We start from the raw sequence: 12324 nt of genomic DNA, 5'->3' as shown, positions 1-12324 counted from the left end.
CAATCCTTTCACCATAGCACAAAATCATAGGGCTTCACTGTTAACATTTATTACTATGGTTTCAATTCTATTTTGGGAGTGAAACTCCAGCAAGTCCAACATTAATGATTAATGCCATACTTGTTTTATATCACATTATTAAAACGAGTAATGCACTTCAGTTCCTGAGGTGCATAATATATTTTCATTTCAAAAACATCCACAAGTAAAATAGGTATTTAAAATCTTTATTGTTTCATCATCAAAAGTTTTCTTTCCATAGAAGAATGGCAATGCAGGATCAGTGCATATTCTATGGAAAATTCATACCTCAAATAACTAGCCTAGAAATCAGAGACAGCACTATGTCAAGCTAGTGTGCAAGACGAAAGACACAATGCTGCCAATGCAATCAGTACACAGAAAGAATATGCAGCTGTTAGAAAAAGAGTCTATGGCCAAGTGAATAAAACAGTAGCAGTGCACTGCACTGATATTCTAGAACAGAAAATGGGGAAGGGCCAGAGGATGTACTGCCTGCAAAAAAAAAAAAAAAAAAATCAAGTAGATCACAGGCACTGAGTTCCCAACTGTATGGCCAGCTACTTCATGCGTACCTGTACCTTCCTCTTTAGGTCTCCGTCATTATAACACCGCAAGTCATGTCCAGCCTACTGTCTAAGTGGGACGGCCACATGCAGATCTTTTGTTCTGCTGCCCATCTCACAGCTAAAGTCACAACATGGGTTCAGCAATAAAACCTGTGGCCTTTACACATCTTCAGTAAAAAGCTGAACAAACCCAAAATCTGTTTCCATTTTCTTGAGAAATAAACTCTATAAAACAACAAAAGGTAGCTGTCATGATCACTCAGTTTTGTCTGAAGGCAAAATAATTTTCCTGTAAGTATACTGACTAAACACACAAATATCCTCAACAATATACTGTCAGACCAACTCAAACCACTTTCCTAACTAGCTCTAGAAAAAGGTACTGATAATTGTTGAGATGCAAATGACCACTACCATTTGATCATGCCTGGTTACCGGGAATTTTTTGGTCAGGTCTGTGTTTGAAGCTGCTATACAGCTGGATTTGGCTACTTTGCATTAATTCACACAATAAATGCCATTTAAAAGGAACAGCGTATCTATCATGATGAAATAAAAATCAAGAAAGTTGAGAGGTATACAGGAAACTTGTCTTAAATATTTTTAAATTACATATGATATAACCTTAGAGAATAAGAACTACAATTACCATGGTCTAAATCTTAAATTGTTAATGCATCACTTCTCTGCAAGACTAACAAGTCACTTGTTAATCATGTCAAGGCCTTGCGGGGCAGGGGGCGCTCGGCTTGTATGGCATAGCGATTACTTTCCAGGTGAGATAAACACCTCTAATTTAAAGTGTTATTAAACTATATTTGAAAAGTTATTTTACTTAATATATACAATGTATAAAATAAGTTAAAAGGAGGAAGCAGGGAAGGGTTTTCTGGTCTAGATGACGCAAACATACAACTTTCCCTTATCAGTAGTATAGTTCCACGTATGTCTGTTTCACCCATGGTAAAATATGGAAGGCTGATAGAAGATCAAACATTTCACTCAGAGACAGAAAGAGGATTCAAAAAGTGGAATTTCAATGTCGTTTCTTCCCACAATGCAACTCACTCTACTTTAACTATAATAAACATAAATAAAAACCATCTCAAAAATCTGCTTTTACACGCTTACCTTTAACAATAAATTCTTCTAACAATTGAGAAGAAAAGCACTCCTTTGCAGCAATCCCATAAAATAATTTTCAATTCACAAAACACCTGCTTCCTGGCAAAACCAGCAACCCTTAGGAGGGCACGGGCATTAATACTTGGCCCCTCTGAGGTATAAATGCAGCTATATTTGCGCTGAGTGTACAGTCTATAAGGTATGCCAACAGTCTGTATGTTTGCATAAAATTGGGAGTGTTGTCATCCTGACTGATTGAAAACTTCTTTGAACTTTTGCAATGGAGGTTAAATAATTTTAAGACAAAAGATGTCCTTTAGCCCAGTAATAGCCAGCAGAAATCTAATTTCTAACCAATGTAAATGGTTATTACATTTTTAAAATGCTTAACATTGCATACTGATTTAAAAAAGTAACTAAACAGGGACACATAAATATTTAAATTCAGCAGGACACCACAAAAAGCATAGTAGAGATAAGTGTGAAATCAGTCAAGCTTTTCCAAAAGAGAAAATCCTTTTAATCCTTCAGCAAGTCTCTGTGAAAATAGTATGCTTACAATAAAAGTGAGAAGGGAGCACCTAGAATACCCCCAAGAGGCTTGCTGTGCCACTCAGCTTCCCTGCCCCAGCTCCTGTGTGCGTAGATGGCCAACAAATGACAAGAAGTCCACTTGACAATAGTGCAGTAATTCCTCTCACCACTGCTGCCAGCTGAAGTCATCATTGCTTCCAAAGACCAAGAAAAAGCCCAGTATAGTTGCAAAGATGACTGTGTTTCCTGTGAGAACAAGTGCACAAGCTCCCCACTCAATCTAGGGAAATAAAATAAACACTTAGTTAATAGACACATGAAAAACAAAAGGAGAATGAAAAGCAAATCACACTCTCGTTGTAAGCCAATCACGATCTAAAACAAATACAATTTGTAATAATAACTTTCGCTCTACTAACACTTAATGGTCTTTCTATATTGCTGTTTTTAATTTGCTTCCTTAAAAAGACAGAAAGTCACGAAGATGGTAATTATTCAACAGCTAGACTTCTGGACTCTGAGGAGGCAGCACAGACTTCTACAACTTTCTGTTTATAAAGAAATTCGCTCCAACTCTTCTTCAGTGAATCTAAAATTGTGTCTAGAGAGCAGATTAAAGTACCAAAGATGAAAACACACTCATGTGCATTCTTTTAAAGGGATAGAGGGAATAACTGCCTTCCCCATATGGAAGGGTGGCCGGCCCCTGGCTTCTCCACCTCCTCAGAGACAGAGGAGTGAATCTGACTGGCGAGTCTGAGAGGAAGACAAGTATATGGAGACCAGCGCCCCTTCTCCTCTTCCATCCTTTCCCACCTGCCAAGAACACAAGATCTCCTCAGGCCTGTGGCCTGTGGTTGGTAAGCCCCGGGTGAGTTGATGTGCCCAGTTCTGAGAGTGAAGTACAGACCCCAGCCATGCTCCCCAATATCATTTTTATCAGTTAACAACAACAAAAGTAAGATTATCTCTTTTCTCTAGGATCTTATGTCCCTCATCTCTTTTTCATGTCATTTCACAAAATCTTTTTCCTAAGACAATTTTAACACAGTCTAATGTGAAATCGTTAATTGAAGAATACATTCACTTACCAGATGTGCTCTGGCAAACACAATAGGGAGCCCAAAAGCTGAGACAACAATGCCTGTTGTAAGAAATATGGCAAGTTCCTTACAAGCGTTACTCATAGCATCTGTATCATCCACTAATCTTCTCGCTATGCAGTATGGGATAGGTGAAAGGATGTAAAAAAACAGAACAAAGAGAGGCCAGTATTGGCTAGAAAAAAAAAATAAGTTAATGTAGTTTTTGCTATCTATGTCATTTTCCTACACAACAATATACGCTTTTTAAAAATAAGGACCAAAGAAATATTGCAAGGTACAAAACATGATACAGTTTAAAAATAAACAATAACCTGAACACTCAAAAGAGAAACATTTAGTCACAGTATTTCTACAGTCAATTATGACACAGTGATTAAATATTTCTTATACTAAAAGAAAATGCTTTATAAATTAAAGCAGTTGGAATCAAGGCCCAAAATTAAAATATTTTTTATTTTAGGTTATAAATAAAGAGGCATATGGAAAATAGAAATATTAACACAGCATTTTTAAAATTCAAGATTCATGCCCTTGACTCCTAATGAATGACAGCCTTCTTAGGGTAAAGCTGGAACATCCCCAAACTCTTGTTAGGTCACTGTGAGCTCCCCAAATACTGAAGTCAAAATGTAGAAAACAAACTGAAAGTAATACTGAAGACTTTCAGTCAGAATATAGAAAATAGATGGCTTTTAATGTACAGTCTAGCTATTGTATTGTGCCAATGTCATTTCCTGGTTGGATAATACAGCTACAGTTATGTAAGACAGGGCCACTGGGGGGAAGCCTGTGTGAAGGGTACAGGGGACCTCTCTGTACTATTTTTGCAGCTTCTTTGCAAAAGAATCTTTGCAGTACGTAATCATTTCAACATAAAAAGTTGAAAAAACACAAAAGCCACAAAAAGTGAAAACTCCAAGCTGCCCATATCTCTCCTGCTTTCTCCTTCCACTCTCCTAATGACCTTCTTGTGGATCCTTCCATATTTCCATACAGATAAATTTTAACAACATGAATCATTGTACTTTTCCATTTAACAATGTATCTTGAACACCTTGACATATTAGCACTTACAGCTCCTCCTCATTCTTTTTAAGACTGCCTACTACTTCCATTGATCGACATACAAGAGTTTAACCATTTCTCCTTTGTCAGGCCTTCAGGATGCCTCCAGGTTTTTTGTTTTTTGGTTTTTTTTTGGTTGTTATTATAAACAAGGCTGCCATGAGTATCCATACTCTCCCCTCACTACACATATCTTGGCAAACACCTGCCAGTAGATTTATATGCGAAATTCTAAGTGGAAAGACTAGTTCAAGGAATATATACATTTTGAGAGCTACAAGCAAACTGGCCTCCAAGATGACTGCCCGTAGCTATTCCTCCACCCCACTGCACAGGACAGTGCCTGTCTGCCCATAGTTTTTATCTCTGCCAAAGGATCTTATTTAATTTTGAGAGAGGCTGAGTATAATTTCATGTGCTTATTAGTAATTTGTAGTTCTTTTTTCATATTTGTGCAAATTTTTCTATTTAGTTGTCTATATTTTTCTTACTAATCTATCCTCTTAATTTTTAAATTTAAATTTAATTTAAATTTTTAAATTTTCTATCCTATGGAAAGTAATTGCTTATATGACTTTTTTTCATAGTCAACTATCTCTTGATTCTGCTTCTGGTATTTTTTGCTGAAAAGACATTTTATACTTTCTTGTGTTTAATTTTATCAACAGGCACTCAAAACGGAGCAGTAGTGCAATAACCAAAAGTGTTTTTTGCACTTCAAAAAAGGTTTGTCCTTGGTAAATGAACATTGAAGCTTTCATTCAAAAAATTTATAAAGCTTTAAAAGTAGAAAAATTTTACCCTTAAACACTCAAAAAGACAAAAATTTTACATACTTGTATATTGGAAGGGCACATCCAAGCATCAAAAACATCAGCCCAATTGCTCCTCCAAAGGACAAACTAATCAAAGCTGCAAAGTAAATAGAGTCAAATACAAATATTAATTAAACTAAGTATTATTTTTATTAATATTAGTATTAGCAGTCTGAATATTACGTGTGACCCCAGAAGCAAAAAGCAAAACACAACACAAAAAACAAATGCATTAAAAGTGAGTTATCTTCAAGAGTGTAAGTTATCTATAGTCTCAAAATAAGTTTTTTGTGCCATCTTCAAGGCAAAATAAAGCAACACTGATTTTCAAAGCCCTGACCCATCGTGAGCACACCACCACATTCCCTTGTTACTGGCTCCATTTCTAATGAGTATCCTAGCCCGCCAGATCAATGCTCTTCCAGTCATTAGTGTTATATTTACTCCACAGATCATCAGAGTTTGAAAAGCAGGATGTGGAGAAACTGCATTCTCAGCTTTACTGGACTTTAGAACCTTATCCTATGGGAAAGTCTCTCATGATCAACTCTTGCTTATTGCACATACACCCCCAATGTGCTCAAAACTGATTAAGAGTGTCCAATGACATCTGGAGTTAATAATTTTAATCAATTAATTTTGATATAGACCTTTGAGTAGTTTACAAAACTATAGTTGGGTTTCTTCTACACATTGGAAAATGTGCAGGATAATAGGTACAAATCCTTCTTTGGTATCACTATTTTATGATATTATCACAAGCAACAGATGCATTCTACAGGTGAAACATAGTTTCTAAAGTTATATACACACATATACAAAGCATTATATTTTATAAAGTGTTTTCACTTTATAGTGAGTAGTGAGTAGAAACAACTTTCTTCAATAGGCATAATCAATGGCCTAGAATTAAGCAAAGATATAAATGATCGATTTATTTTGAGTTCTATATAACCTGTATTTCCTCAACTACATTGGTTAAGAGAATAACGTAGGTGTTTTTTGTCTTAAAGGATGCAGTCCATTAACCTTAAGAAATATTAAAATTCAAAAGAGTTGTAGAAGGTCTAAAAGTTATCGGGAGAAAAACTAACACATACAAACCAAAATTAACAGTAAAGGGGTTAAATGCTGCCCAGTACTTCTGACAGACTTCTGTGGATTAAAATGGTGATAATCAAGGATACCCATTCACATGGTAGGTTGGCAAGTTTGATTTTCACTTAGATCACGGATGTAGGTCATGTCAACCTTGAACACATTTATTTAATCCTTAAGCCATTACATCTTCAGTTACAGAAAAAAGAAAGAAAAAGAATTACACTTTTATTTTATAGCAGATAACCTCAAGTTTACCATGGAATGCAATGTCAACTGTGAAGAAAATACTGAGTTTATCATTTGTTTTGTTCACAGGCCCTCAAAATCTGGCCCTGCTTACTCTCCTGACACACTCACACCAGCCTATTACCCCTTGCTCTCTGCACTTCAGTCACACTGGCCTTTCCTCTCCTGGAAATCAGCAGGCTCCCTCACCCACATGGCCCTTGTACATGTTGTCCCTTCTACCTCAGACACTTTTTCATTCATTCATTTCATTCAAGAAATACTTATTCAAGAAATATTTACTGAGAACCAAATACATAACAGGTGCTGCAGATATGTTAATAAACCAGACAAGGCCCTTCTACACGCATGAAGCTTGCATTCTTGTTCCATTCCCTTCCTCTTTCTTCCAAGTGAACTCCTCCATGTCCTTCAGATCTCAGCTCAATCATTTCTTCCTCACTGAAGTTTTTTCAAACCTCCTGCTAGACCAATTCCCTCAATTCATTCATTCAACAAATATCTGTTGATCACCTAATACAATTGTTCTTGATACTGGAGATAAAGCAATGAAAAAAAAAATCAAAGTTCTTGCTCTCATGAGGCATATATTCTAGCAGGTGAACAAAATGATTAAAAAAAAAAAAGAAAACTAAGTTAGCAAATGAATGTTAAGAGTTATGGAAAAAATCAGGTAGAGTTAAGAGGATGGGAGTACTATTTTGGACAGAGTGGCCTGGGGAGGCATCTCTGATAAGGTGACATCTGAGCAGAGATTTATATGAAAAGAGGGAGTGAATCATGTGGATATCTGAGGGGAGCATTCCAGCAGAGGGCCATGCATGTGCAGAGGCCCCCCACCCCCTGTACTGTATACATCCCCTTTGCTCAGTTATCACAGCTGTAATTTTATAATGATTTGTAACTGTTTTTCCTCTTTTAAATAAAGACTTTATTTATTTTAGAGAGAGAGAGAAAGAGGTAAGGAGCAGAGGGAGAGGGACACGCAGACTCTGTGCTGAGCACAGAGCCCAACATGGGGCTCAATTCCATGACCCTGAGATCATGACCTGAAGCAAAATCAAGAGTCAGATGCTTAGACAACTGAGCCACCCAGGCGCCCCTGTATCTGCTTTGCCTCATGAGCTGTCTGGTCCACCACAGCAGGGAAAAAGTTTTTCTGTTGTTGATACTCACATCCCAGCTCTTAACACTGAATAATAAATATCTGTAGAATGAGTAAAAAGAACCCAAGGGAAAAAAGAAAGGGACAGAACGGAAGAGGAGGGGAAGATCATGCCAAAACAGCAGAGTAAAAACAGCACATAAATGAAAAGTCAGGAGACAATGGGTCCCTAGTCCCTACTAGCCACTTAACTAGCTGTCCACATAATCATATCTGTTCTTTCTTCTATAAAATGAGACTTGGATTAGAACTAAAATGCAAATAATTCTCTGAACACTAAAGGTACTTGTTATAAGAAATGCTGAAGAAATAAAAAGCCATCTCCACTTAAAAATTTTTTTATGTAACTGTATAATTAACATACAGTGTTAAATTAGCTTCGGGGAACCATCTCCACTTTTTGAATGTAGTTGCAAAACAGCTAAATTCACCACTATAAATACTATATAGTAACAACTTATTTATTCAGAAGCCATTTATCCAGAATATAGTTTAGAATCCTGGAGGAAACAAGGGTCACTAAAGAGTAAAACAGATGTCACAGAGCCCATACATTAAAGCTACCATTCTTTATAAACAGACCCTTAGGCTCTTATTTAGTCGTTATTTATTCATTTTTTTTGGATACAATTGTTGTATGTGAATTTCAGCAGAATAAAAAAAAGAGTCATCTATATTCATTTATACATTTTTTTCAATAGCAATTCATGTAGCCTGAACAAAATTACATGAGAAGTAACTTTCCCTACCCAGAAATGATCACTATTACCTGTAACTTGTAACATAAAATTTTGTAAGTTTGAAGATCTTGTTTCCCACATTGAAACAAATGAGAAATAGGAGGTAGAACTGCACATAAGCAAGATCTGCCCTCTGACAAGAGAAAGGAGACTGGAAAAAAACCCCAAAAAACCTTAAGTCAGACAGAAAAATTTCAAAAAGCATACCTGTTTGTGGTAATCTTGGCCAAAAGGCAAGTAGCTTTAGGGCTTGATGGCCTCTGCAGGCAACTCTTTCATGACAGAGAACAGTTATTTATGTTCTTATAAAAAAAGAAAGTCTAAATTCTTTGAGTACACTCTTAGAAAGTTAATAAAAGAAGATCTCTTTTTTGAAAATTTAAAAATGAAAACAAGGTAAGATTTAAGTATCAAAAAATAATTTTATGTGACATCTCACCTCTAATCACACTGGATTAACCCCAATGGTGTTAAATACATTGCTCAAAAGTGTATTTCATCATTTGTGTATAAATGGTTGTCCCAGATGACACATCAACAAGGCAAGAATTTATACCGTAATTGAGTGATGAAACATTTGGAGGGCAAAACTTAGATGAGTCTGCTTTCTACTCCCAAAGCCTCTAGGCTCGGGATGGAACAGCCCAATTATCTAAACTCTCTAGAGACAGGGTGCTGATTCTGTGACTACAAAGAAATTAGCGTAGCAGGGACCAGTTCCCTAACCTGGGAGTTATCAGAAAAATCTAACATATAGCCAAATAATAGGCAAATGGCTTAAGAATTAAGTAATGATCTCCAATTATAGCAACACTCCTAATACAAAGATAGGCCAAAGAAAGAAAATGTCCTGATAAACAGTCATAACAATCAGAAAATCTTACTGAAACCAAAAGTGTAAGTACAATTCCATCTGAGATAATTTCACCTGGTTAATATTTTCCTAAACTTGGAGAAGGAAATTACAAAGTTATTTTTTTTAAGAGGGAGATTTCCGTTGATGACACTGAAGAAATGAGAAAGGACTGGGAAACTGGCAACATCCTTAAAAACCACAGCATTCTACCCTGCCTTTCCACACAAGGATTTAAGAAGGTCTATCACAGTTCAAAAAAATACGGAAAATGAACTTTGTTGCTTATCTATTGACAAAGTTTTACATCAGAAATGAAATGTTTTCAGACATTAAGCCAGAAACAGTAAAAATGTGACTCTGGGAAAGAAGCTCAATAAAAGTTGTCCTAAAGGAAATAAATAACACAGAAAAAAACACTGCTATCAAAGTTCTTCACCTCCTGCTTGCCTGTCCCTTCTACAAAGCCGCAGGTCAGGAAATCAATGCAATTCGTGGTCAAAAAGTTGAAAACGCTGTCAACGGTGTTTCCTTCTAATCACATTAACAAAACTACCAAACAATTTGAAAGAATGCAACCTTCCTTATTTCTAAAGAAAACAGACGAATAAACGAGTAATTTTTCATTAAGTTTTGACACTATTTTATTTCTTTAACGAACCCAACTGTGGAGAACAGGGGCACTTCGGGGTCGCTTACAGGGTCTAACCCTATCTGACAAACACTACAAATCAAAACGCATCAGTTTCTGAAGCCTGTAAAACTTCGAGGACAGGTCCTGGGAGTGGATGTGATGGCCAAGGTTTCGGAAAGAACCGTCCCTAAGTCCTTCCAGGGCGTTCCGGAGGGACTCGGTTTCGCTCAGCACCCGAAGATCGCACTTGTGCCTTTAAGAGGGAAATGACACTGATTTCCCGTAACTGGCATCTCTAGGGGCCTCAAGCCCCTCAAAAGCACTCTCCGCTCGCCTCTCTCTTCGGATGCAAACTCCTGCAAAACGTGTGTGATGGCCCGAGGTGCTGCGGGACTCTCGCAGACCAAGGACCACTTCATTCTTTGTACGGGTGCCGATGGGTGGGAGAGAGGCTGCCGAGATCAGCAGGAAGTAGGGGCTGACGGAGAAGCCGCCGACCCTGCCGGCCCTTCCCGGAGGGAGCCGCGCCCAGCTCGGCTCCCAGGCTGCGAGGGCGGAGGCGGAGGCGAGGGTCGAGGGGCGGGAGGCGGCCGCCAGCGCAGGGACCTCCGCGGCGCGCGCCCGGGCCGGAGAGGCGGCGTGCGGGGGCCGCGAGGGACCCCCTCCCCCTCTCTCGGGCGGCCACCCAGCCCTCCGGCGCCCTGCGCCCCCGGCCCACCTTTGATGCCGGCCATGGCGGTGACGTCGCTCCTGGCTCCGGGACCCGAGGCGGCAGCGGCGGCGGCGGCGGCCGGGAGACCGGAGACGCACGGCGGCGGCAACCAGACAACACCCGGAAGTGCGCGACGCCGCACTTCCGCCGGCGACACGCGCTCGCGCGGGGGCGCGGGGGGCGCGCCGGGTTGGGGGCGGCGGGGCCGACCCCTTCTTTCCCTGCCGTGGAGCTGTGCGGATTGCCGTCCTCGCAGGCTTGGCGTTCTCGCCTGGGTTCCGTTCCTATTTTCCCCTCAGACTCGGGGAAGCTCCACTCCCAATCCCCCATCGCGGAGCCTGCAACCTCCCACATTCTTGGAGGGTATAAGGGAGCGCGAGTAGCCGCCGTCCTTTGGGAGGCATGCTGTGATGTCTTCGGAGGATGGTATTATGGTCTTTAAAGCGCACCCTTGGCTCTCTCCTCCCCAGCCTTGTAATAGAAGTCAGTCCAGTTAGGTCGTTGGCACTTGGCTCCTTGGTTTCCGACCCAAATAGAGTTCTGGTGAGCCCCACCTCCACAGATAAGGAGCAGCGGGACCAGAAAATACAAATACACATTTTAATGCAAATCCGATCTCTTGGGAGTCTGTGAGAATCGCTGTTTATTTGTTGTTTTGTTTGTTTTTAGTAGTAGCAGGGCTAGGGGAATAAAAAGGAGAAAGCAGAGGGACGAATACACTTACTTAAGTCATCCTTCAAATGCATGCAACAGTTACTATGTTTGGGGAACAGGGCTAGGTACTGGGGTGAGCTAAACTAGGTGTGGTTTCTGCCCTGAAGGAGCTTGCAGTTTGGTGAGACACAGGCACACACACACACAAATGTAAAATTGTAACAGTGATAATTGTTAGGAAGACGGGTAGATAGTCCTTGACAGTCTTTGATTTAGATCAGAGAGATTTCCCCGAGGGAGGGACAACGGAAGGATGAGCGGGTGTGTAACTAGAAGACAAAAGGGAAAAACCGTTATGGGGAAGAGAGATGGTGTTGGGGGCGGAGGTGGGAGAAGTGGTTGGATGGTGAGCTTGGGAGGCAAACTGGGGCCCAGGAGCTTGGTCTGTTGGAGAGAGGAGAGAAGGCGAGTGGGATTGCTCCCGGCTAGGGTAGGACAGCAGAGTCCTATATTAGATTTTTTCCCCCTCCTGAGCAATGAGAATCTTTCCAAGGGTTTTAAAAAGATACAGGTGGAGGGGCTTGACATAAGATTTGAATTTTTCAATCTTTTCAGTCACCAGACTAAGATAAACTGGCATGTAAAACGTTGGTGAGTGAATGGTTAGAAGAGATGTTTCCAAAATGCTTTAAAATGGGAGATACTGAGAGCTAAAGGTATTGTCCTACCCTGCTTCTCTCCACTACTTTCAGGGTTGAATTATAATTTTTTATTTTTTTATTTTTTTTTTAAGACTTTGTCAGAGAGAGAGAGAAAGCGTACAAGCACGGGGAGCGGCAGGCAGAGAGAGAAGCTGGCTCCCCGCTGAGCAGAGAGCCGGATGTGGGACTCGATCCCAGGACCCTGAGATCATGACCTGAGCCGAAGGCAGATGCTTAACCGACTGAGCCACCCAGGCGTCCCGAATTATAATTTTTTAAAAAA

General features: G+C 39.8%; 1 protein-coding gene across 2 annotated transcripts; it reads right to left on the bottom strand.

Annotated features, from left to right (window-relative positions):
* Positions 1 to 211: 211 nt before the first annotated feature.
* LEPROTL1 (leptin receptor overlapping transcript like 1) lies at positions 212 to 10811 on the bottom strand. Of its 2 annotated transcripts, XM_021694120.2 has the most exons (5): positions 10693 to 10811; positions 5257 to 5332; positions 3341 to 3527; positions 2417 to 2529; positions 212 to 815 (listed from the first exon to the last, which is right to left on the bottom strand). In XM_021694120.2, coding segments are annotated over exons 1-5 (393 nt in total). In that variant the 5' UTR covers positions 10709 to 10811; the 3' UTR covers positions 212 to 814. The 2 variants fall into 2 exon arrangements, with proteins under 2 accessions (XP_021549795.1, XP_021549794.1); XM_021694119.2 differs by having other exon boundaries at positions 212 to 2529.
* Between the last annotated feature and the right edge of the window lie 1513 nt (positions 10812 to 12324).

This window comes from Neomonachus schauinslandi, chromosome 2 (assembly GCF_002201575.2).
Source record: "Neomonachus schauinslandi chromosome 2, ASM220157v2, whole genome shotgun sequence".
NCBI classification, from domain to species: Eukaryota; Metazoa; Chordata; class Mammalia; order Carnivora; family Phocidae; genus Neomonachus; species Neomonachus schauinslandi.
The sequence above is the reverse complement of the archived record's forward strand: the minus strand, read 5'-3'. Positions and strand labels throughout refer to the sequence as shown.

Bases quoted from the DNA above. Each gene is read 5' to 3' on its own strand.
- LEPROTL1 (XM_021694119.2), bottom strand. The intron at 3,528-5,256 runs GTATGTAAAATT...TTTTTTTTCTAG, and splicing joins TGTGCCCTTCCAATATACAA to CCAATACTGGCCTCTCTTTG. The intron at 2,530-3,340 runs GTAAGTGAATGT...TTATTTCCCTAG, and splicing joins TGTTTGCCAGAGCACATCTG to ATTGAGTGGGGAGCTTGTGC.